The 23756-nt window shown below is 35.8% G+C and overlaps 4 protein-coding genes across 6 annotated transcripts; 1 reads left to right on the forward strand and 3 right to left on the reverse strand.

Annotated features, from left to right (window-relative positions):
• Positions 1–399: 399 nt before the first annotated feature.
• Positions 400–13346, reverse strand: LOC119645170 (splicing factor 3B subunit 3). Of its 2 annotated transcripts, XM_038045147.1 has the most exons (10): positions 13198–13346; positions 12699–12939; positions 12075–12440; positions 9769–10578; positions 8675–8982; positions 6487–8467; positions 6259–6294; positions 5726–5803; positions 5057–5100; positions 400–4898 (listed from the first exon to the last, which is right to left on the reverse strand). In XM_038045147.1, the coding sequence occupies exons 2-6, from the start codon at positions 12922–12924 to the stop codon at positions 6488–6490; spliced, it is 3690 nt and encodes a 1229-aa protein (XP_037901075.1). In that variant the 5' UTR covers positions 12925–12939; positions 13198–13346; the 3' UTR covers positions 400–4898; positions 5057–5100; positions 5726–5803; positions 6259–6294; position 6487. The 2 variants fall into 2 exon arrangements, with proteins under 2 accessions (XP_037901075.1, XP_037901076.1); XM_038045148.1 differs by lacking the exons at positions 400–4898; positions 5057–5100; positions 5726–5803; positions 6259–6294; positions 6487–8467 and adding an exon at positions 9281–9479 and having other exon boundaries at positions 8892–8982.
• A 253-nt stretch (positions 13347–13599) lies between these two features.
• LOC119631766 (THUMP domain-containing protein 1 homolog) lies at positions 13600–15083 on the forward strand. Of its 2 annotated transcripts, none has more exons than XM_038024260.1 (2): positions 13600–13663; positions 13967–15083. In XM_038024260.1, exon 2 carries the CDS (start codon positions 14026–14028, stop codon positions 15031–15033), a length of 1008 nt encoding a protein of 335 aa, XP_037880188.1. In that variant the 5' UTR covers positions 13600–13663; positions 13967–14025; the 3' UTR covers positions 15034–15083. The 2 variants fall into 2 exon arrangements, with proteins under 2 accessions (XP_037880188.1, XP_037880187.1); XM_038024259.1 differs by lacking the exon at positions 13600–13663 and adding an exon at positions 13788–13866.
• Positions 15084–15187: 104 nt separating this feature from the next.
• On the reverse strand, positions 15188–17495 carry LOC119631467 (peroxisomal membrane protein PMP34). The gene is made up of 3 exons (XM_038023692.1): positions 16472–17495; positions 16296–16356; positions 15188–16233 (listed from the first exon to the last, which is right to left on the reverse strand). Exons 1-3 carry the CDS (start codon positions 16541–16543, stop codon positions 15374–15376), a joined length of 993 nt encoding a protein of 330 aa, XP_037879620.1. The 5' UTR covers positions 16544–17495; the 3' UTR covers positions 15188–15373.
• A 1294-nt stretch (positions 17496–18789) lies between these two features.
• On the reverse strand, positions 18790–22980 carry LOC119631466 (claspin). Its single transcript, XM_038023691.1, has 7 exons — positions 22949–22980; positions 22003–22778; positions 21866–21945; positions 21598–21756; positions 20615–21524; positions 19663–20558; positions 18790–19598 (listed from the first exon to the last, which is right to left on the reverse strand). Exons 2-7 carry the CDS (start codon positions 22759–22761, stop codon positions 18845–18847), a joined length of 3558 nt encoding a protein of 1185 aa, XP_037879619.1. The 5' UTR covers positions 22762–22778; positions 22949–22980; the 3' UTR covers positions 18790–18844.
• Between the last annotated feature and the right edge of the window lie 776 nt (positions 22981–23756).

Here is a 23756-nt window from a genome sequence, read left to right on the forward strand (position 1 = left end):
GACATCAGTGCGAGAATCACTAGAAAAGGTCTTGAAAACATGAGAAGTAAACTCTAACAGATTGGTCACCGTAGATCTTCCCTTTCGAAAACCATGCTGGAAAGGAGAAATATACAATTTCATGGAAAGGCTATATGCTGAGCCACAATTCGCTCGAACAGTTTAGGCAAGACACTCAACTTGGCAATGCCTCTCTAGTTCTCTACAAGTTGCCTACTACCACTTTTGTTAATAGGAATAAGGAAACAAGTCTTCCAACACAAAGGGAAAACACCTGAATTCAAGGGCTTGTTAAAAATCTTCGAGATAACACCATATAACTCGACAGTGCAAGATTTAAGTACACATGGATGGAATTCCATCGGGTCCAGGCGCACAACTATATTTTAGAGAGCTCAACCCTTTAAAAACATCATCCACAGAAATAACCAAATTAGGAATTAAAACCAAGTTAGTTATAGGATATGGGTAGTTTAATGGATATTAAGATCAAAGCACGTTCGACATAAGTCGTATTCCTTTTTTATATAGATATTTTTTTATTTCTTTATTTTTTTTGGCTAGTCAGGCCTAGCGATAAAAACAGCCCCAAGTCTGTACTAAGCGCATTGGTGTAGTGTATTTAATGATGGAGCGTTGCCCACTGTGTTTTTGTTTGTTGGATTTGCAAAATCAGTCGAAATTTATTTAGGTTTTGTAATTGATAAATTGTCGCACAGATTCCTAAAAAATGTTACGCCATTAAGAGTATATTGGTTTAAAAACCATGAAAGCCTTTTCTTGCAAAATGAAGCTCCTATATAAACTTTTACTTTTTGAGTGAACCAAAGTTTGTCGGATTGGCTTATGGCACAATAAAAAGCGATCAACACAACGACATAACGTCTAACCCTAACTTGATCATAGTTCTAAGCACCTATGCTTCCAATACTTAACTAGTAGAGATATTGCCTCCTAATTTTCCTGAACGAAGTAGACGATCCATTGCTTTCATTTCTAGGATAACTAACCTAAAAAAGTTATAGCATAATTGAAGTAGAAGCTTTGGCGATTATATTTTTTTAACGAAGCTTGAAGCACAATACCTGTTAGGAAACTCATTCACCTTGGGAGAAGGTCGTAAACCATTATTAAGAGGCTGCCTTCTGTGGCGCCAGCGCGTATTTGTAAATGTTCGTTAACCCTGTGTCTGCTTTTCATTACACATGCGTAATATAGCGTCTTCAAAGGATGAGGACACTGCTCATGAGTTCTTCACAACGCCTTATATTATTTGTTCTGGAACAGCTGAATAAACAACTTGCATCAATTTTATTGAATTGAATAAATAATATTAAACAAATCAAACAAATAAACTTGTAAAGATGTCGCTCGCGAAAACGCGCGATCCAACGATTTCCATTATCTCTCTTGACATCCTTCCGAGCAAAAACAGACTTCATTAGCCGTCGAAAACGACTGCATTTTATGAGGTTATAGAGTAATCATTCTGACCATTCTGGCCGTTGGAAACCAATTTTGGATGCCCTGCATGAGCCCCGCCCTTTGAAATAGTGAGAGGCAAGTCTCCAAGCTCAGTCATATGTTCGTTGGCCAGGTCTAGACACTGAAATTGAAAACTTGCTTGCTGCATATACTTGGATTACGTTAAGAGCAACCGTATCGAGTCCTAAACGAAGCACATTAATTCCTTGGACACCAACAACCAAAGTCATCAACAACGAGTCGTATACAAATTGATTTCGCTGGACCAATAAACACACTAAGTTCTATTTTCTTTAGTGGAGCTGCCTCTTTCAAAACGTGTTGATAGAGATTTTTAAAACAATACAAATTGTTGCCTCCTCTTCTTCCTCGATAAACAAAATTATGGAGTTGTTTGCACAATACGCTTTTATAAAAACATTAGTTACTGCGACAATGGTCGAAGGTTTACCTTAACTGACCTTGATAACAGACAACTCTACGCTTGTATTGTCAAACATGTTCTAAGAGCACTAAAACTTACCACTACCAACGAAGAGACAAAACATATTATACAAGAGCTTAAGAACAAATTTCAAGAGGTTGAAATCTCCTATACACTCAAGAGTAAAATCATAGAATGCCTCTAATTACAGTGAAAACATAAAGGTGTTCAAGTCATCCGACAATTAATAATAATTTTTGTGGCACTTAATGCATTGCCAGTTAATAGTTAGTTGTTTTAAAAATCCAATATTATAATGTCGGAAAGACTTACCAATCGCACAACGAGTGCAACAGTATGGTTGAGAGGTGAAAAACGACGAACAACGAATGCATTTAGAAAAGATATATTTGTTTCATATACTTTAAAAAATAAAAATATAACTAAATAGGACATTTTATAATAACAGATAGGGTATGTGGCAACTGGACCAAAAACTTGGAAGAAAAAATTACAAGTGTAGATATTGTGTATGAATATAGACGAGGATAATAAGAATATTGAGAAGAGTGACAACAAGAACTCTACCGCCGTCAAAACCAATTATACCATTAATAACGAGGCTCGCCACAAGCGCACGATGTAGCAACTTTTCATTCTCCGCTTAAATCTTGCGTTGAAGAAGGTCTGACAGACATCAATTTGCCAGCGGTATAGCCCAGAAGCGAATTCAAACTTGGAATATTTGACTCTGAAATCCTATAAGTGCTTAGTCCAAAGATCGAAACTAAAGAACTGAGTCTTGAAAACTTGTTTGTTCATTTGTGTAGACGAGTATGCGATAGATGAGTGTAAAAAATGTTGGATTGTGAGAACCATAGTCAACAGTTCGTTTCGGCCCCACACGAAAAAAAGTTTTATTTGCTCCTCGCTGGAGATTATTTGCAAAGTTTTTGATTTAACCAATAACAAAATATTTCCCAACTCAGCCAGAAAAGCGAACATGAAATTTTCATTCTCGTTAGAAGATATTTTGTGTTCAGCAGATGAATACAAATATAGTTTCCTGAAAATGTTTTTTATTTTATTCGTATATACAATAAAATACATTAAGATGATCCTATGCGATCCCTAATGGGTGAACATAGAGGTGCCGAAACCCTCACCTTTTTGAGAGTCGCACAGTCAATGGCAAAGATGGGTTTAAGGCTTACCTATCTATAATAACCCGGCGACCGATTTTTGGTGGTCATCAATTGAACTAGACGGTTGCCGACGGTTCTAGAGGCATTGTAACGTCCCGACGACACGACATGAACCAGTCTCTTATTCTCTTTGTTTTGCATTACAGAAGGCAGCACACGCTTTGTCGTTCACCGTTTGTAAAAATAAATGAGAATCTCATTTATCGTAGCTTTCTATGCTTTCCAAAAGGACAAACAATTCCGCTGTTGCCACAAGAACTAATGTTAGAGGCGACACGACAATGCGCAGCCGCATACAACAAGCTTGCCTCGAAAAAAAATTCTTGACCTTGGATGGTCTATCTTACCACGCCCATCTTAATCTACGAACATTGCCCCCATAGACTACCAAGTTTTCTGTTCCTTACAAAACCTTTTGAATGGGAAAACCTCCAATTCTAAAAAGCAAATCAATCAAGCTGTCGAAAATTTCTTCAGGTGCAAACCAAACACATTTTACAAGAAGGAAGGATTTGATAAGCTGCCAGAAAGATCGAAGAAGACCATACATAATAGTGGCGAATACATAATACTATAATTTTGTTATTCAACGAAAGTAAAGTAAATGTCTCAGCGAAAAAAAAAAAAACGGAAGTTACTGTATACTATATACCGGCCGGCTATTTTGCTCTCTTTGGCATGTGTGGTAGGCGAAAATGTTGCCGGAAGTCATTAACCTACCCTTAAGGGAAGGCCAGAAATAGAATGAATGCTATATGGCCCATTAGCATGATGGCAGAGTATATACAGGAAAGTAAATGATCTTTTAATTTTATATATGCCATAGTAGCTAAAATTAGTAATGGTAAGCAGGTCAGAGCGAGGTGTTTCATCTTTTTGCTTACAATGGGTTTTTACTCAAACAAACACCGACCAGGAACATACTATTTGTGATGTCGTCCCGAAAGTCTGTAGGGCGAGAAATTGCTCATCACCTTTTCTATATTGTCCATCATCATGCTTTGTTCGTTTTAAAAAAGTTGCTTTAAAAAATTTCAATTAAACCGTTCATAGCTTGACTGTTTGGATTCCATGAGTTTATTGAACATTATGTTATGCGAATAAATATTTTACATGAGATAATTCTAAAATAAGCATACGCGTACCGCAAAAGGCTACACGTGTATAGTTGATTCGTAATCTTGCCTCATTAAAAAGAAAAACAACAGCACTTCAACTAACATTGTGTTGTGTCAAAATGGCTATGCAGGTTATTAACGTGTGTGTTAGGCAAGAAATACATATTTAATATTTGTGGCAATTTTTTTGCAACACGAATACCGAAGATGTCCAACTACTTGTTCTTAAAGTCTCTATACTATAAACTATGAAGGCCTGAATCTTTTTAAAATAAACAAAATTGATGATTTATAAAAGTGATGCCATCTCTCTCTCTCTTCTTCCAAACTCTTTTAAAAGAAGAAGACGCTCTTTGCTGCCCTTATATAAGGGAAATGCATTACAATGCAAACAAAAGGTGTCAATATTTCTTACATGTTTCTTTCCTCTTAAGAACTCGCTTGCCAAGATCTCCTTTTTTAAGATTCAAGCCTTTATGGTTTGAAATTATTCTACACTTAAATATGCTTACTTGAAAACTAAATGATTTCAAATTATTGATTAATGGGCAGTTTATGAGTGTGGTTGTTTTTTTGAGATGAATGTACAAAAAACTTAAGCTAAACTTATTTCTAATTATCTTTACCACTAAATTAATCAATTTACATTTAATCTACACGAATGATCTGAAAAGAATTAAAAATAAGAAATGAATAATACTTGGTATATTTTGGAAAAAGTTTAAATATAAATTTCATTTCATACTAATAAAAATGTTCGTTGTCTAATATGACAAAAAAAAAAAAAAAAGTCAAAATATTATAATTAAAAGAAGAAGGCTTACCGCAATATGATGATGAAATAGTTAAAAATGGATAAGATGCAGTTCTATAAGAGAAAAGTACATATGCATATTGATGTTAAAAATATTTGTTTATGAAAGAAAAAAAAAACAAAAAAAAACAAAAAAAAACAAAAATAAATCCATAAAAATAATTTAATAATCAGTTTTTCCAGTTTTTAATCAATGCAAATTCGTTAGTCTAACATATCATTTAACAGCATCATTTTAGGTAAAAAAAAAAAAAAAAAAATAGATTTTGTATACCCACCACAAACAAACCACCTTAAAAATCGTATTCGTTAAATTAGCAACTATAAGAGATGCCGCCACCTGCTTTCCAAAAACTTCCTTTTTCTTGCCTAAGCAACGTGAATTTTTTTAGATAAGCTCTGAGCTTGGAGACAAGCTTAAAACAAAAAGCAAAAACTACCCGGCTGTTGTCCAATTGAACTGCTATTTTTCCAGATATATAGACATTCAACACGCAATTTAGCGTAACTAAGAATTTACAGTCCAATAGTGTTTGTTTCGACCTTAACTTTGGATGAAGTTGAGTTAATAAATAAAAATTCTGAAACAAGCTGACGAAAATCGAGAATGTATGTACAGGTAACCTGAACTACTGTGGAGTGTTGTGGTGGGTATTTAATGAAAATGAAAAACACTTACGTTAAATTATATATTTTCATTCAAAACGCCTCGGTCCTGATAGAAAGTGCGCAACTTTCTCATTATTACCAATAATATCTGCAAAATAAAAAGTGGGAAAATTAAATATGTTCGCCTCTCTGGCCCATAATCTCTTTTCTATACTCATCACATTTATTTAAAAAATAAAGCAGAACTTTTGTTACTCTGCTATATTGCATAAAAGTTACGTGGCTTTTTTTTTACAGTCACTATGAAATCATCCACAGAATATTACATGTACATGTTCATCGTTGTACTAGCGTAACGAGTCGCATAAACGCAAACTTACATTTTACTGTAACGTGTGTATAAGGATTTCCAGTCTTTTTATCAAATGTGACGCCTTAATTATTATGACTAGGAGAATGTGTACGATAAAGAGGCACACAGGCTGGCCGACGGACAGGCGAAGGATTAACGTTTTGACAAAATTGCTCAACTTCTCGATGATGGGTATAAAAAACATAGGGCACAACACATATCTTTAAATGGAGAGTATTTGATGAGCTTACCTTAAGTTCGAGTTGGCTACGTATCGTTATTACCATCTACAAGACGAAAAGAAAAAAGATTAATAACTTTTTGCTCCTATAGAAATTAAAAAAAAAGTGAGGCTTATATAACTAGTCAGTTTCACTTAACATTTACACTAATCACAACTCAATCATAGGTGTCCCAAGGTAAAATAAGAAGTCATCATGTTTTTTATTATTATCGAACAATTAGTAGGTCAAACTAACCTTAAAATGCATAGCGGGTGCGTATATCTTCAAGTTTCTTGCACACCTGATTCGGTGTGCGGAACATATCGGCTGCTATGCTTTTCTGTTTTGTGGGGTCTATTGACAAATACTGTTCGCAAAGATCGCCATCAATGATGTTCTTTACTGTATAATAAGCGCTACGATAGCTCAGATGATCACGACCACAAAGGGGTGGATTTTCATTACGCATATGCATTTCCAGATGCTGGAAAAAATCAAAGTCCTCTCGGCTGGTGAAAGGTACAAAAGCTCCTACCGTACCGCTGAGCGTGGTATAAATTAAAGATTCCGAACCGCCCGGTATAAGAGTGGCCTTTTGCAGCGACATAATAACTTCACCCACGTGAAATGAGCATATGTTCTCGGATTTCTGGGAAGCTCCTGACAAAAGACCACGATCCCATAAGCTTTTAGTTCCAGTGGGATCTTCGTCAACATCGTCGGTTACAGAATGTGGCAAACGTTGTATACTCATGTTGCCAAATTTATCGCCAATAGCTATGGAATCATAATCTAACAGAGTGGTAGCTGTAATCCAACGTGGATGAGTGTCATCGGCAAAAATAATCAATTGATTTTCCGCTCGTTTGTACCGTATAAAGAATACAGATTCCTGCACGTCCGAAACGTACACACGATGACCCATCGACATTATATTAACAATCTGATAGGGAATATGTTTATTTTCACATTTTCGTAACAATTTCTTCTTTCCCAAATCGTAAATGCGTAGGACACGACCACAACCAGCCAATAAGCGTCCGTGAAAACTGCACAACGCGCCAGGCACCTCTTCTAATTCAGTACGATGCACGAATTCTAACTGCGAACAGGTGGGATCAATTTTGTAAATATCAATAAACCCGCCATTCGTAATGCGTGGGTTAAGCATTAATTCTTTGGCTATTCCAACCGCTAAGTAATAACGGCCGTCAGACGTTATAGAGAATTTGAGTACAGCCATAGACATAATGGCTTCATTTTGGCTTAAAGGTACTTTGAACAAAGTCTGACCCTGGATGGGATCTATAGCACGTATTTGAGACGCCCACAAGCCCACGCCGGCCTTCGGGGCGGAGAACACGTCCTCCGGTAAAACTTCATTGATGAATGCACTAGCCATCTCATTGGCGAGCTCACGCTCCTCTTCGCCCGCAGCCATACGCATTTCCTCTGCCATTTGTTGCTTACGAGCATTTTTTGTTTCCTCGGTATAGGCGTTATGGTCCGTTTCAGCTATAATTATGCGACCCGTATCGGGATGTATTACGAATGTACGGGGTGTATAATCGAGAGCGAAAGACACTTGATTAAAAACCGCTCCCAGTTTTTCTAATGCCAAAATACGCAACGTATTCGTTGATATTGCTACAATACCCTCATTACATTGTTCGCTTGAAAAGCCTGAAGCATATTCCAACGTCTCATAGGATAAAGGAGTTAGATGAAAACGATTTTGGTAATAATAAGAGAGCCACGTACGGCTTGACATAGCCAACACCGCTTCAGCAGCTTGCATTTTTATACGAAATAGTTTGACAGGCCGAGAACCCAAATACCGCGTACGAGTATCAGCTAGATCACCCGATACAGGATCCAATACAGTGCGTAGCAAAACCCCATTGCTCAAGCCAATGTTTAGGTAAATCGTACCTTTTGAGACGTTCGTCCTTTCACCAACCTCTTCATTGGCATTTTGCCCACCACCACTAACGCTACTATCAGTTTGACCCATCTCAACCAGACACAACGATTCAGCAGGGGAGGGCAACGCTTGCATTGAACAGGGCGACAAGCAATCATTGGGATCCAAAGAAATAATACGCACAGTATTATCTGCCAAGCCAACAGCCAAAAACCATGAACGTTGTTCACCTTCGGGCACGGTGCCCAGAGCCATGCACATAATTTCGGCAGGCATTTCCGAACGTTCTGTATACTCATTGAGTTCACCCGTCTAAAATAAGAAAAAACACCGCGCGTTTAAGTTATCGTTGAGTTAAAAAAAAAAACAATAAATTTGACATGAAAAAATAGTTCAGCACTGCAGGACACAAAGTTCCGTAAAACATGATCATTCTTCGCTAATGTTAGTCATCATTAGAAACTTAAGGATAATTTATTAAATTAATGAAATAAAGTGCTACTCGTACATAATACGTACCGCGTCCATTTCAAAATAAACCAACTCTCGGCCAGACAGGGTGATAACAACTTGACGTTGATTCACAGCACATTTAGTAATAGATTTTTTACCAGGCGCTCGCCACTCGTTTACACGTTTATCTGAACGTATATGACGTATGCCGTCTGGGTACACTTGAACCAAGGCATCCTCACCCAAAGAGGCACAACACAGAGTCGGTGTGGTGCCAAGAAAGCCGCTATCCGTCACTTCTTCAACCGTCTCACCGATACTTAAAACCAAAGTAGCATTTACGAATGAAACAATTATATACGCGTCGTATTCATCTAAATGAAGGAAACAAAAAATAATAATAATATAATTATAACTATATACAACACACGTTGCGATAGAACACTGTTCTATGGGATGGATATTTCACTTGTTTCACTTGCAGTCAGCTTATTAAAGTCTTTCATCAAATTAATTCAGATGAAACACGGAGTATAAAATTACTCAACATCATGTGCAAGTGAAAAATTTGAATATATTTGATAAATAAATTCGTATATATATTGTATATAAATTCGGTGTTTGTAGTGTCTGTTGCTTTTATTAATTGCTTTCATAAAAGCATTGCCTTACCTATAACATGATGGACTGGGATTTTTTAGAACAATTTTTTTACTTTTTCATAAGAACGGGAAACAGTAGTAGAAAGTGTGTGAGTGTATGAAGGCAGAGTAGTGGAAACAGTACACTCTTGTGCGTGTTTTTCTAATTTGAACACAGAAACCATACCGTTCGCAACGGTCACGTGCACACACACAAGAGTATCAATAGCCTGAAATATATAAAAAAGAACTGGTGTTTGATTTTGTTTTGTGCTGTTTTTAAAATCACACAGAATAGCGAATCCCCCTACTTAGATGCAACAATATAATAAATTAAATAGAAAAAACACCAGTTGCTTCTTTCGTTATCAATATCTTTCTGACATTGTATAAACCACAAATATAGATATAAATATATAAACGAATTGAAGTCAACGATTAAATCATAACTCAATCCATTTGCATTTTAAGAAGTATATAAACTTATTAAAAAAAATAATAAATAAATAAAAAGCTCACCATCGATCCTCTTCTTTACAGTCCAGACAGCGTTGGGATTACCAGGCAATTCAGAAACGGCCATTTCGGAAACTTCCAATCCATGACGTAGTACACGCATTGAAGATCTAGGCCCGCGACCACACAACACATAGACCTGCGGAGTATCTTCATTAGCGAGGTCAGCCACTTGCGAGGTGATAATAGGAGCAAACGATGGCATTTCATCCACTATCACTAAATTTTTTAAAGGTCTAGGAGCAAAAAAGAAAGTTTCACCCTCCTCAAGCGGCATGGCTGAACTAAATTCCGGTTCGTCATCATCATCCCCGAGATGGGCTATCTGATACAAATAATGATTACCAAATTCACAGGCCACAAATAGAAAGCCAGTCTTCAGAACGCACATGGACACAGCCGGTGGTACAGTGTCAAAGTATTTCAATTTGATTTCAGATACAACGTCATCATCCGTTTCAAGGGTGACCTTAAAAATGTCACCCTGTTCGGTTTGCACCAAAAAGAAATACATACTTTTAGTCCGGTGGGTAGCTGAACATATAAAAATCATGCCACGTTCAGGATCATCTAGATCATTGCGACGTCTCGGTATTGGGCAACGTATATCGTGTTGGTCGCCCAAATTTTTATAAGTTAAATAATTTTCAGAACAAATTAGAACGCCGGACGGCCCATCATTACCCCCCGGCACAGATATAAGAAAATTCGCATGTTCTTCTAATGGCTCAGAATACTTTCGCACCACATGATTTAAGCCTAAATCCAGCTCGTAAAATGTCAAAGTTTGTTGAGTGCGTTCGGCTGCTTCACCTGTTATCATAATATAAATTCAGTGCATTATTAATAAAATAAAATTACATTTTATAAACATAATTAATTTAGTTTTAAGAAAAATCAAATTTCCTACTTATTTGATCTACTGACGATTTAATTCTTTCATTTCCGCGATAATTAGCCAAGATCGATATTAAAAAATGATTTTTTCTGCTCCTCCTCTGGACTGCTTTTTTTTTTTTTTTTTCTTTATATCCGTGAATTTAAACTCGAGCAATACGATATTATTAATAATAACAGTAATAATTGGTCAATGAGTGTAGTTTTACAATTTGTAAGCAACGCATCAGTGAAGTATTTGCAAAATAAACTCTTAAACAAATACCAATGGTTCAAGTTACTTTGTACAGTTTTTTATAGCACTTGGTAAAGGCCAATAATTAATGGTAATTTTTCTCAATTACTGGCATGTCTAACAAGTGCCAAGAATTATTCCGTATTAACTAAACCAACACCCGATTCGATTTATGTATGACCCTCAACTCGAAAAGTCCCCAAATAAGGAAAAAGCAGGTTGTGAAGAGTAAATAAATTTTATACGAATGCAACAGACACCAAGGAGGTATCTGTTCACAGGAAGATATTAGTTAGTAATGTTATTACCAACGCTTAAAGAATACACAAAAAAATGAGGAATATATGAATGCGTTCTAACCATATATAACTTTGTTAATAGCAGAAAAATGTAAAATCAAAAGCACGAGAAACCATTTTGAGAACAATTCTGCTTCTTCTTCTCACGATTCATCAGTGATATTACTTGGGATGGAAGCTTTTTACTTGCCCATCACTTCCCTGTGTTTGCGTGCGTGTGTGTTGTAGTTTGACGTAGTTGAACTAAACCTGCCGTTTCTAAACCTATGCCATTTTGCTTATGAATATCTATCCTATCGTGCATTTTGTGTTACTAGCTATTATCGCGTTTGTTATATGACGGCATGTTTGATTAGATATTAGCAGTCAAAAATTATTAATGATGTATTGAACTATTGAACTCTGGAACCCTTAACAATTTTCGCCCAGGACGTGTCATAATCTTTCTTTCCATTTCTGATGAAAAGCTTTAGTTTTCTTATATCTATTTCAAAAAAAAATCTCCTTTTCTCACCTAGACAACGGCAGAGAATCGGGACGACAGATCTTGCCATTAATAAATGATCTACATAATCAAGATTCGTATGAATTTTTTAATCAATCGGCAAGAGAAAAATTCAAAATATTTGAAAGCTGCGAAGATGGGGAACTTTCTAATACGACAAAGTTTGTGAACTTCTAGAATAACCTATAAATTGAGTCATTAAATTTAAGAATTGGCTTAAAATTTGAGGCTATATCGCGCCGACCACGTTGCACACATTACGAATATTAACCGATAATTTTAACAACGCCCGTTCAGCTCACCTTTCGCCGAAATAAATTCGTAGTTTTCAAACGCATTTGCTCACTTATAGACTATATGAAGTAAATCTTACCTGTGGGATCGTTATCAGCTTCCTCATAATCGATTTCTAAGCAAGCGAACATAGGGTTATCGAAACCGACATCAACTCCGACCATATGGTAGGTGAATGTGTTGGACTTGTGAGCTTCCAAAGGTGATGATATAGTTAATCTAGCCTGAGCATCACGGTTCAGTATGTAAGCTAATTTTTGCTTCTCTACAGCACCTATCATAACAGCGCGACCTTTAGGATCTATAGCCAAATATTGGCCAGGAACGATGCGGCGGCATCCGGATTTACCAAAAGTCTCCTGGTGAACTCTTTCCAAACTATTTTTAATAGGATTATATTCCAAAATCACTATACGGCCCGAATCCGAGCCAACAACAATGTAATCTACAATAAACAGTAACAGCTATCAGTTACGAAGTTTTTTTTATATAATGTATTAAGAATATCTTAAGAAAGAATTGTGTCTCAAGAGTTTCAATTCAATATGATACCAAAAACTCATATCAAATGCGACGCCAAGACTTTTTTTATCTGGCACTAATCTGTTTCCTATTTTATATAGGATCAATGAATTTCTTCGAAATTTTAAGAAATTCATTCGTGATTTGGTGCTTTTTACTTTAATGGACAATTTGTAGTTACCTTTGTTACCGCCAGTTAGACGGAACGCCATCAAAGAACGTACGCAACCAAATACCTCAGTCGAAAGCAAAGTGTGAACTTTCCCGGTATTCGAATCGGGCCTAACCAATTCTAAGGATTTGCCACGTGATATCAGTACTTCTTGTTGCTTGCTACCGGAAAAATTGCCATGCACTGCATGTGTAATGCCGGTAGCCTTTTGTAAAGTCAAATTATATAAATACATGATGGTTAACCAAGGCTATAAAAATATAGTAATATAAATTGGAAAAATTAATTTAACTCGCAAAGTTTAGATTGGTGTACTGCTCTTATAATTCCATGGTGGCAGTTACGAATTTAAGTGCCACCAAACGATGCAAATGAGCAGTTATTAATATGGCACATAAAAAATGCGACCAAAGTGAAGATATTTCTAATAACTCTGGAGATACGAATGTGCCTTAATTTTTTTAGCAAAATATCCTCATAAAAGTTTTAATAAATTCTTTAATTTTACCTTTTCTTAAATAATTTTACTAAAACAACTTTAATTATCTCGGATGTCTGTCGATTAGCCGACGTCCAGAGAAAATTACTTGATGACGACAATCAGCGTCATTTCGCGTTAAAACTTCTCTAATGCAAACGCTTTGCAAGCCGGATTAAAAATGGAAAGATTGAATGCTCCGACGTATAATGTAAACTTTTTTTTCTTCTAAACACAGCCAACTTCAGCTATCATACGAAGCACAGCCAATTACTTAAAAAATTTAGACTTTTTTGACTTGCAACCCTTTGTTACTATGGGTATCGCCTGGAGATTTTTATTTAAAAGAAAAGAGGTAATCATATATCCGCTTTTTTCGTTTTAACCATTACAAATAAGTAATATTCTGAAAATAGTATGAAATCGACTTTTTAGTTTTGTGTAATAATCTTTTCATTATAATCGATTTTTTTTAAAACAAATAATAATATAAAGGGTAAGCACAACTGCGTCTTCTGTACTTGAGTGAGCCTCAGAAGCTTCTTAAGTAATTCTCGATCTGATAATTGTCATCTAAATGAGTCCATCCGTCCGTTTTAGTATTTTCTCTGGATTGTATGGCTACCTCATAGTTGTATTTTAAGGGCATAGTTGCAAACTAGCTGATGTTTTGCAAAAAATACAGCCACCTTAGCACACGTTTGTATCGTTTATAATTTTGTTCAATGCCTTTTGTTATTGAGTAGAAAAATTTGGCATTTATTGTACGTATGTATTTTAACGTCTGTGACATTTTTAGAACGGAGATGTACAACGCTGTGTTAATTATACATATCGCACATAATTTCATCTCGAAAAATGGCGCCGCCGCCTGCTAAAAGACGGAAAGTGCAAATCCAGTATAGAGATAATAAGAGAAAAAAACCTTATAAGGCTCATAAGAAGCAATTTTTAGAATCCGGTCAACGCGGATTTCTAGCTACTTGTAATAGCAACGAGTGGGATTGCGTTAAGGAATGTTATAATATATTAAATCAATATGCTGATGTATTGTATGGGGCTGACGAAGGTGAGATCAAGCCGAATGGTAAAAAGGATGAGAAGGGACATGATAGCAATGCAGTTATTGAAGAAGAGGGTAGCACGGACGACGGCAATGATATCGCGGACGATTTGCAAAAACAGATCAAAGCTACTAAGGAAAAAGTCAAGAGGCGTTTCCAAGTTGTTGAAACCGGAGTGTCTAATTGCGTTTTTATCAAAACCGTTTTAGAAAATCCTGTACCTTTAGCCATACATATTATTGAAGATATCGCAAAAACTAAAAAGCAAGCGTCCCGCTATCTTACACGCTTGATACCTGTACAAGCCGTTTGCTCTGTCAGTAAGGAAGGTATTGTTAAAGCCGCGGCGCGAATTTGTGATAAATATTTCCAAACGGAGCCAACCACATTTTCTATAGTGTACAATAAAAGCTACAAGCATAATATCGATAGAGAAAACCTAATAAAAGAGTTGGCCACTTTGATTCATGCCAAAAATGCAGACCACAAAGTAGATTTAAAACATCCGAAGAAAACGTTTTTCATACAACTTCTCAAGAACTTGTGTTGCTTATCAATAGTGGATAATTATGTGAGATATAAAAAATATAATTTAATAGAATTGGCTCGCGCTGAAGAATGTCCGGACAATACCGATACAGAAGTGAAAGATGATAAAGAAGCTGCGAATGACGGCGAGGTTGTTGAAGCTAAAAATGCCGAAAAAGTGGAGGAGAAAATCGTATATAAGGACAAAAAGAGATTAGCCGAGACGGAAGGCAGTAATGCGAAAAAGGCCATAAAAATTGCTGCAGATAGTTAGGATTATATTAAAGCCTAAGAAATGTACTATTGAGTCTGGGATTAAAAAATGTTGTAATAAAGAAAAGATTTTTTCTTATATATATATATATATATATATATATATATATAAAATATAATTTTTAATTCGCTACTACAGTTTACAGAAGTGATTGGCAAGTTTATATAGGAATGTCTTAAAAATTATAAAATATCTTAATTACCGACAAATGCTAAAATGAATTAAATGGTTGTAAGAACTTAAGAGCAACATATCCAAACATTCCATTACCGCAACCTTATCTACTATGACTAATGGGGTTGGCTTTGTTTTCTGCGATCAGTGCGCAAGCTACTGTTTTTTATTTAGTAACTTTAGCGGGTGTTTTCTTAAATAGCAAACCGACTGAGTTGTTAATCTTCTCGTACGCCATAAACATAAGCGCAGCAGTTAGAACTGTTTGCAGAATTTTCGCTTCCATGCCTCGAAAGAGGCCTTTAATACCCTGATTTCTTATTATCTGCATTACCATATGCAACATGCCGGTGTCATTACGACGTGCGCACTTGGCCTGCTGAGATGTGGACGCGTCGTTATTTGTCGAGGTTTGATTTGTGCGATGGCGTTGTTTAGTTTGTACTAATTGTAACGGATAAGTGAGGATAGTGGCAAAGGCTTTGGCCAAAGCTCCGATTAAAAAGAATCCTAAGCTTGAAATTTCACCTTTATTTAATTTCAAGGCGTTGCGCTTTAACAATTCGTACATCATAAATTGTAGAGCTGGATTGCTAACCAAAATCAAAGAAGGCGCAGTACCAGACCATAAACCTCTCATGCCTTCAGTTTTCGCTACGTACCGTAGACCAGTTGGGAGGTTTTTATAATGTTTATTTACCTCGTCAGCAATGCCGGTTACATTACGCATACGCAGCCTAGTGTTAACAACCCAAAACGGTGTGGTCATAAGGACATTAATGACACCAGCAATTGAGCCCAACAGCAGATCTTTGAAAGCATTTTGATTAATCGCATTGCCTTTGCCACCAGCGGTAAGGGCTTTCAGAGTATGAAAAGCATAAAAGTAGACAAAATTTGAAATGCATAAACTTTGTAAGACAGGACCCAGGCCGCGATACAACGATAGAAAACCCTCACCCAAGACAATTTCTTTTATTACTTTAAGTGTGCTGCGCGCCTTGCCGCTTCTTTCAGGATCCTCCACTGCAAATGAGGTTAATGTAAATTAAAGACACAAATCAAGCAGAAATCTTAATCAAACTTACGCTGTAAACGAGAGCGCACGGTATCTAGGGGGTAGAAAGTTGACATAGCTAAACAACCGCCCTAAACAAATGAAACGACCCCATATCAATCATATTAATGTTTTAAATTAAGTGCTTGTGTATGTGTGTATGTATGTATGTATGTGTGTGTGTGTTTGTATGATTCTAGAACTTACAGCCGCACCGGACATGGCGTGTATCCACGATTCATAGCTAAAAACTTGATTTAGTTTAGAAGCGACCACCATTTCTCTGAATCCGAATAATGACAAAGTCTATAACCGTTTAAGCAATTAAATTTTTTTTTTCGCGAGCTGAGTCCACGCACACTTCTCTTTAATTGTGCTTTTTTGCTGTTATTATTTTTTTTGAAATTGACCCCGGAGACAGTACAGCAATAGTATACGTATGTATACATTTATGTGTATTTACATTATTACGAATTAACAAAACATTGGCATTTTATTTATTATTTTTAATTAGACTTTTGTGTCATTTCTTACGTTTTATTGTTCAAATCAATTTAATTATTTTGATGGGGCGCTAGTTTCCACACTTGCATAGTCTCGGCTAGACTTAATTTCTTTAACAATTGGCCGCGATTGCACATTTGTTTGGGTTCTTCGTTTTGTTTATAAATTCATTAACGTTTATAAATACTTGGCTTGCAATTGAATTTTTTTTTTTTCATATTTCTAGAGAAATTTCGCAAAATCGTTTCGAATAATATTAAATGTCAAGAGCGAAGAGACACACGCCGAGAGAGAGAGAGAGAGCGGAAGATTATGTTGCACTATTATAATGATAGGTATGCTAAGCTATATATAAAAATGATTCCGAAGAATTGAAGTTGTCTCAGAGTTCATTTCAAATCTAATCTAATCTGCAGGTATCAAATAAAAAGAAAAACTATTTCGTAACAAAAGAAACTTCGTAACGCCTTTTCACCATTCAACACACATTCTTCTCATACTTTAAATAAATTTTATTAAAGCGATTGTTTGCTATTTGTGATCGACAACCGTCTGCCCTTTCTCTTGTAAACCCATTGGGTGATTTCTTGGTTGGAAACTAGAAAACGAAGTGATCCACAGGCATTTTTTTTGCGCAAAAAAGGATATAACACGCTGTTTGGTTGAGTTATATGCAACATTTTGATTTGTCAAGTGATTAATTTTGCTTTTTTGTCGCTACGGTCTGTAGCACGACTGCTCTGATATATTGATGTTCTTAATTTATGGCTAACGAGCTGACTTGTAATTCGTAAAGCGTAGAAAGAAAATTCATTGTGTTACTTATAAGTCACAATTGTAGTTATACGATAGTAGTGCCTTCTGTATCTATTACGCCTTTGCGTTTAAAATTTTGAATTGTTTTTGGTAATCGCTTGTATTGGATTGGGATAATCTTTGAATACATTAATGTCCTGCTATAGTGATAGTGTGCAATTTGAACATATTTTAAGGGCTTGTCTTGAATTATGAATAAATTAAAATTAAATATTCTGCAGGGAGCGAAGTATATAATAATTAGACCATACAACAGATGCATCAAATCATTTTTAAATAAGTTCTCCCAGTTTTCGCCAAGTCATTAAAAATGTGTACGATCTGAGATTGATGCGATGGAAGATGATCAATTCTAAGCTCTCTATCTCATCGTGGCCCTTTAATGGCTTTAGGTATTGATGGTGGATTGTGGAATCAATCGTCCGACGAATTCAATTCAATCCTGCGAGACATAAAGGTTACGCTGCGCAGCTTTTAGACTCGCCACAACGGTTAATTCCTCTGATATCCTATGATGCCATGTATTTCATCTTATAGAAATGCTACAAATGCTTCTTCAGGTCCGCAGCGAAGTACGCCAAACTATGTCAATATTTCGAAAAATTTGCTCGACAAATGGGTTGATCAAAGTCGACGGGTCTTAAACAGTGCACGTAGTAAAGCATTTTCATCATATATTCTACAAACTCTCTTCAGGCTTGTAAGACGTTGTCCACTTAATGGAAGTGATAGTGTAAAATCAGCAACTTTTCATTTCATTCTTCGTTTTCGACGCGCCACTTGCTTCCGACTGAATTCACAGATGTCGCAGCGTTTTATATAACAACTACCTCCGGATACATGCTATAATATGATTTGACAGGATTACGTTACGCATAAGTTATGCAAATCCGAAGGGATCTATTTTGAAAAATGCCATAGGGTCAAGGCCACAAAAAGGCATGTTTTTAAAACATCCTAAAATTTCCCCTTTAGGCAGAAAAGAGTATCTTTTACTATAAATTTTAATTTGAAGCTTAAAATGACATCAACCTGTGGTTGTTGGTTTGTTGACTTTTGCAATATTATTTATATCGCAGCCACGAATATAATATCGACGGAATTTTACGTTATTCTGAATATAAGGTGTGTATGTGTTTGTGTACTTTAAGGTGAGGAGTCTTTCGAATTTGAATATTTAAAAAGCTGTAAATGAATCTACTTAAGATCTATACAATGAAACTTTCCTTGTTTATTTGCTGGCAGTTGTTAAACAAATTTTTATAAAAGTTGATCAATAAAACACTTATCACGACGCGGTTCAAATTTAGGTTTTTTCATGTAATTGACACCATTTTCATTGCTGCCATTAAGCACATTGTCTGCTTTACGTTTAAGACTTTCATGCTCCTCCTCAGTTAGGGTAGCAAAAACGAAATTTTTTGCTTTGGCAGTGTTGACTGAAATAGCTGCGGTTGCATCGTCCACATCACCCACATTTGCTGCACCTGGTTTGCCTTTATTAAGACCTGCTAATTTGTTAAGGGTTTCTTTGTCGCGCACTAAAAATGAGCCCCGTGCTGCTTTTCTGTTCATTGTGATAAGATTGACGCCCTTTGAGATGAGGAAAGGTGATGATGTTTTGGCATTTGGTTCTGCATAGGCACTGCTCTTCTTAGCATTGATTACTTGCAACTTTTTACTGTGGGGGCTAACAGTTACAATTGCTGGCAAGTTGGGTTTGGCAAGATTTGTGCTCGCATCTTGGGAATCAAGTTTAAGATCCTTGTCCTTCAGAAACTGCTCACGCTCGTAGCGAATTTTACGCCATTCATGCTCATTAGGGTCATCGCAATTGTCTTCATTATCGTCAGGTTTTATTTCGGCACGTTGTAACTCTTCCAAAGTGAAACCGTTCTCCGCGTTTCGCCATTTGAATTGACGTTGACGGCCCACACCGTCATTTTCTTCATCCTCCAAAAACATTTCCTGAAATTTTCGCACTTTTTTTATGTCTTCATCCAACATTTTGCGGCTACATATTAAAAAATAAAGCATAATTGTACTTTCTTGTAAAATTATTCGTGGCGTGGACTTACGCATGAATTTTCCCCAATTCCTCACGCAGTTTGTCCTTATCGAATTCATCTTCATCCCCTAGTTCTATGTCGTATTTATCCAAATCGTTTTCTTCATCTTCGTCAGCACTGCCCCAATCTGATTCTGAAAGCTCCGCCTCATTTTCAAAGAACTGTTCGGCTTCTTGAACACGTTCCTCTTTAGTTAGATGTACTAAAATTTCGTTCTCTTCGGAGTCATAGTCTATAAAAGCTTCAGGCTCAGTACCGTCAATTTCCTCTAAATCGCTTCCCTGATCTTCGGTAATTTCCTCCTCTTCTTCATCATCCGAAAAGCCCAATTTGGCCTTCTTTTTATTAATTCTCTTTGTTAATTTTTTCTTTCTAGACTTCCCCCTCGAAAGTTTTAATGTTTGTTCTTCTTCGTCGTCATTGTCTTCATCACTTGATAAGATATTATTGCACACAGTTTTATGAATTAATTGGCTATTATTTTCCTCATTTTGTAGCTTTTGCGTTTCAAATCCGTGATCAAATCTACCTGAGCACAATTGCAGCAGTTCGTCCTCGTTCATGTTGTCAACGTTATTTTGCACTAACGGTATTTGGCTTATTAAAGCTGACCTCGACGGTTGAGTGCTATCAAAACTGCTTGAACGTATAGTTAATAGCTCTTCTCCTTCAGTTTGAGTTCTTAACGCCAAAGGTTGAGTTTTCAGGAAATCAATATCATCTCTGTTAACTTCCAAGTCATTGTTATGCCCGCTAGAATCCGCGAAAGAATTTGCGGCATGATTTTTACGTTCGAGGCCAAAAGTTTGTTCTTCCTCTTGTATTTTATTCATTTTTCCCTCTTCAAGTTCATAAATTTGGTCTTCTTTTTCTATTTCGAGCTCTTCTATTACATTAATGTCCGCCTGAAAACATTAACTTTTAATTGTAAACTTTTTTACGTTTTATTTATCTATTTTACCAAAATTTCTTTCTCCTCCTTGCCCTCATCTTTGGAAAATTCATCAGTTTCGTCTTCTTCTTCAAAATCGCCGCAATCTTCCTCTTCAGTATCAATCGAGCTCTCCTCATATTCCATTTTCTCTTCTTCTTGCTTTTTACACAACTCTTCTAAACGTTTCTTTTTTATGATTTCTTTCAAATTTTTTTTTAATTCAAAGTAAGCGGCACCCGGTTTTGGTTCTTTTTTTATGGAGCTTTCATCCCCATTGATGTTAACGTTTACACTTGTTGCTTCCAACTTGTCATTTTCGAATGCCAAAATATTACAGCGCTCCAAAGTCTTTGCTTTATGCACCTTTACTGTGGACATTAGGCGTTGCATCAAATTCTCCACGCCGTTTGGCTGCTTTTCTATCAGATCTCCGGTCTCCAAATTAATCAGTTTGGTGGGATCACCACTGAGTGAAGGATTAAGGGGTAAATATTTCTTTTCTAATAATTCTTTAACATTGTGAAAGGTAGCCGGTTTAACTAATGACTCCAATTTAGCCGGACTTGCCTGAATAACATTCATATCTAATTTGGGCAATTCAATGACTTCAGTTATGATCACCTTTGCCGGTGATTTTCTCAATAAATTTTCATCGAATATTTCAGACAATTTTTCTTCAGATCGTTCAACAGCTGCCGGATTATCTTTTGGTATTTCTGAAATTTCTAAATCATTATTTGAAATTTCATGTGTATTGTACGCTTTCCCATCGAGGATTTCCTTCGTTGAAGATTTCGCTTGAACTTGTTTATCTAATTCTTCCTGCATTGTTGGTAATTTGTCAAATACGTCATTATTATGAACAAATTCCGATTCATTTTCGGATTCAGATTTAAAAAACTCGCAAGCCTCTTTAGCTCGTTCTTCCATCAATTTTCTTAAGTTTAAGGTAAGATTAATGCGAGTGTATACAAAAACCGTATAAACGAAAGAAAAAAGAAGAGACTTACGCATACTCCTTTAACTCCTCAGTAGTCATCTTAAGACTTTTAGCTTGCACAAGCGCTGCCACCGGACTACCTTCCTCGTTAGTTAATTGAGGTTTGACAATAGTACGTCTCTTTAGAAACTCTTCTAAAGTGCGTTTCTTTGGTTTGTGATAAGGAATGCTACGACAAGTAAGATTGGCGTAATACATGTTTGCATGAAATTGAATAAAATGTAGGAGGAAGGTTCATTAAATTATAAACAATCGTAGTATGAAATGATTTAATTCACCTTACATGCGTTTCTCTGTGCAGTCTTTGCTGTTCACTTTGTATGGCTTGCATTTCATCTAAGGCTTTTTTAGCAGAAGCCTAAGAATGTAAATGCTTTCAATTTTACGTCAAAAAATTTTTAAAAATATTCCTTACCCGCATAACGTTTTCTCTCTTATAGCTGGTTCCGGTTTTTGCGCCTTTTTTATTTTTAAATTCTGAATTGTCGGCGATGTGTATTTCAGTTTCAAAGTGATTTTTGCCAAATTCTAAAATCCGACTATCTGAATCAGAATCGCTATCGATTAAAGCAGAGTACTTTTGTTTAACGTCGTCGGAGCCACTCTTTTCAGCGTTTTCCTGGTCCCGCGACTTTTCCGTTTTATTACGTTTTTTAATGTTTTTAATATTGTACCGACTAACCTCACTATTTGAATCGTCACTGTTTAGTGGTTGATTTGTTTTTAGCGAATCTTCTTCAGTATCCTTGTCTAGTAAGAGTAATACTTTTTTCGGTAACATTTTCTGACTTTCCAATTCATTGTTTTTAAGTCCCCATTGCATTGTACTTTCCTCGTCTTCAGTGTCACTATCTATTAAGCGCATGGCTTTCTTATTAGGAACTCGTTTTAAGGCATTAATTTCACTAATGTTCTCCTCTTCTTGTTTCTTTGTTAATAATCTTTCCCGATTTTCGTTGTCTCCATCCAAAGGAGAGTTAACAGAGAGTGCGTCTTCTTTAGGATTTGTTGTCTTTTCGAATTCCTCATCAGAATCTGACATTCGTAAATTTTCAGATCCTAATATGTCTTCTTCTAGGGATTTTTCCTTTCCATCCATTTTTTGTTCGTCCATACTTGTATTTCCAGTAATTTCATTCAACAGGTGTTGTGTGTCGTTCGCCAACTCATCCATTGCAATTCCTTTCAAAACTAAATATGAAAAGATTTTTTTTAAGATACGGCGAAAGAATGGACAGGACCAATAAGATTCAAATGATTTTAATGAATAATAATTTTCAAAAATTCCCCTATTGTTTCTCTTTGTCGACTTATAATCAATTGTTTTCAAATACTGTTAAGATATATTGGCGCGAACTAACCACTATAACCATTATATTCACTGCGAGATCAAAGATGACAAGACTGCCTATGCAACATCTGTTTTCTCGATAACGTATCGATAAAGTGTAAATGCTACCCAGAATCCTTGCAGGGCAAACGAAATTTTACAGTAACAATGGCAGAAATACACAAATGCTGTCAAGTAATCATGAATAAAATATTCACGTGTTATCGATAAATAACACGATAAAACGATCAAATTCCTTTTAGCAGATGTGTTCCTTTGTTCAGTCTGTTAAATTGCTATTTGTTAATTGGGAGTTTAACCATTTAACAGAGCTGCAATTTTTTGATTATTTATCTCATTTATTACAAGCAACTCTGCGCTTTGCCGTCTAACAAGGACTTTAGCGAGGGCTTTGTTTAAAAATTATGGCGATCTAATTTTAAGTTAACTTGTAAAATTAAAGAAATTAAGAAATTTTATATGAAAACATAGATTTATTAAAAAAAATAAAGAAAAGTTAGATACTAAATATCCTAAAGTTTTCACTACTTTCCCGACGGCTTTGCATTTTAACAGATATGTCCCTTTGTTAACATATTATTTAACGACTGAATTGTGTTACCATTTAAGTTGTTAAGTTGGGCATTTAACCATTTAACAGAGCTGGCATTTTTGTAGCTTATGTCCACAATATAACAGAAATATAAATAGCTTTATTTATATAATAGTTTTATTATATATTTAAAATAGCTTTATTAATAAATATAAAAATATATATAAAAGAAAACTAAACTAATTTCATTTTACAAGTTACAAGTTAAAGTGGATGATGGTTCAGC

Source organism: Glossina fuscipes, unplaced genomic scaffold, assembly GCF_014805625.2.
Source record: "Glossina fuscipes isolate IAEA_lab_2018 unplaced genomic scaffold, Yale_Gfus_2 1, whole genome shotgun sequence".
NCBI lineage: Eukaryota > Metazoa > Arthropoda > Insecta > Diptera > Glossinidae > Glossina > Glossina fuscipes.

What these genes read in the sequence shown, in the direction of transcription:
- LOC119645170 (XM_038045147.1), bottom strand. Translation starts at nt 12,924, where the DNA reads ATGTATTTATATAATTTGACTTTACAAAAGGCTACCGGCATTACACAT. An exon ending in TCTAACTGGCGGTAACAAAG is followed by an intron (nt 12,441 to 12,698) that starts GTAACTACAAAT and finishes TGTTTATTGTAG; the next exon opens with ATTACATTGTTGTTGGCTCG. An exon ending in TGTAAAGAAGAGGATCGATG is followed by an intron (nt 8,983 to 9,768) that starts GTGAGCTTTTTA and finishes TCCTTCATTTAG; the next exon opens with ATGAATACGACGCGTATATA.
- LOC119631766 (XM_038024260.1), top strand. Translation starts at nt 14,026, where the DNA reads ATGGCGCCGCCGCCTGCTAAAAGACGGAAAGTGCAAATCCAGTATAGA.
- LOC119631467 (XM_038023692.1), bottom strand. Translation starts at nt 16,543, where the DNA reads ATGGTGGTCGCTTCTAAACTAAATCAAGTTTTTAGCTATGAATCGTGG. An exon ending in ACGCCATGTCCGGTGCGGCT is followed by an intron (nt 16,357 to 16,471) that starts GTAAGTTCTAGA and finishes TCATTTGTTTAG; the next exon opens with GGCGGTTGTTTAGCTATGTC. An exon ending in CGTGCGCTCTCGTTTACAGC is followed by an intron (nt 16,234 to 16,295) that starts GTAAGTTTGATT and finishes CCTCATTTGCAG; the next exon opens with TGGAGGATCCTGAAAGAAGC.
- LOC119631466 (XM_038023691.1), bottom strand. Translation starts at nt 22,761, where the DNA reads ATGGATGAGTTGGCGAACGACACACAACACCTGTTGAATGAAATTACT. An exon ending in AGGAGGAGAAAGAAATTTTG is followed by an intron (nt 20,559 to 20,614) that starts GTAAAATAGATA and finishes TAATGTTTTCAG; the next exon opens with GCGGACATTAATGTAATAGA. An exon ending in GAATTGGGGAAAATTCATGC is followed by an intron (nt 19,599 to 19,662) that starts GTAAGTCCACGC and finishes TTTAATATGTAG; the next exon opens with CCGCAAAATGTTGGATGAAG.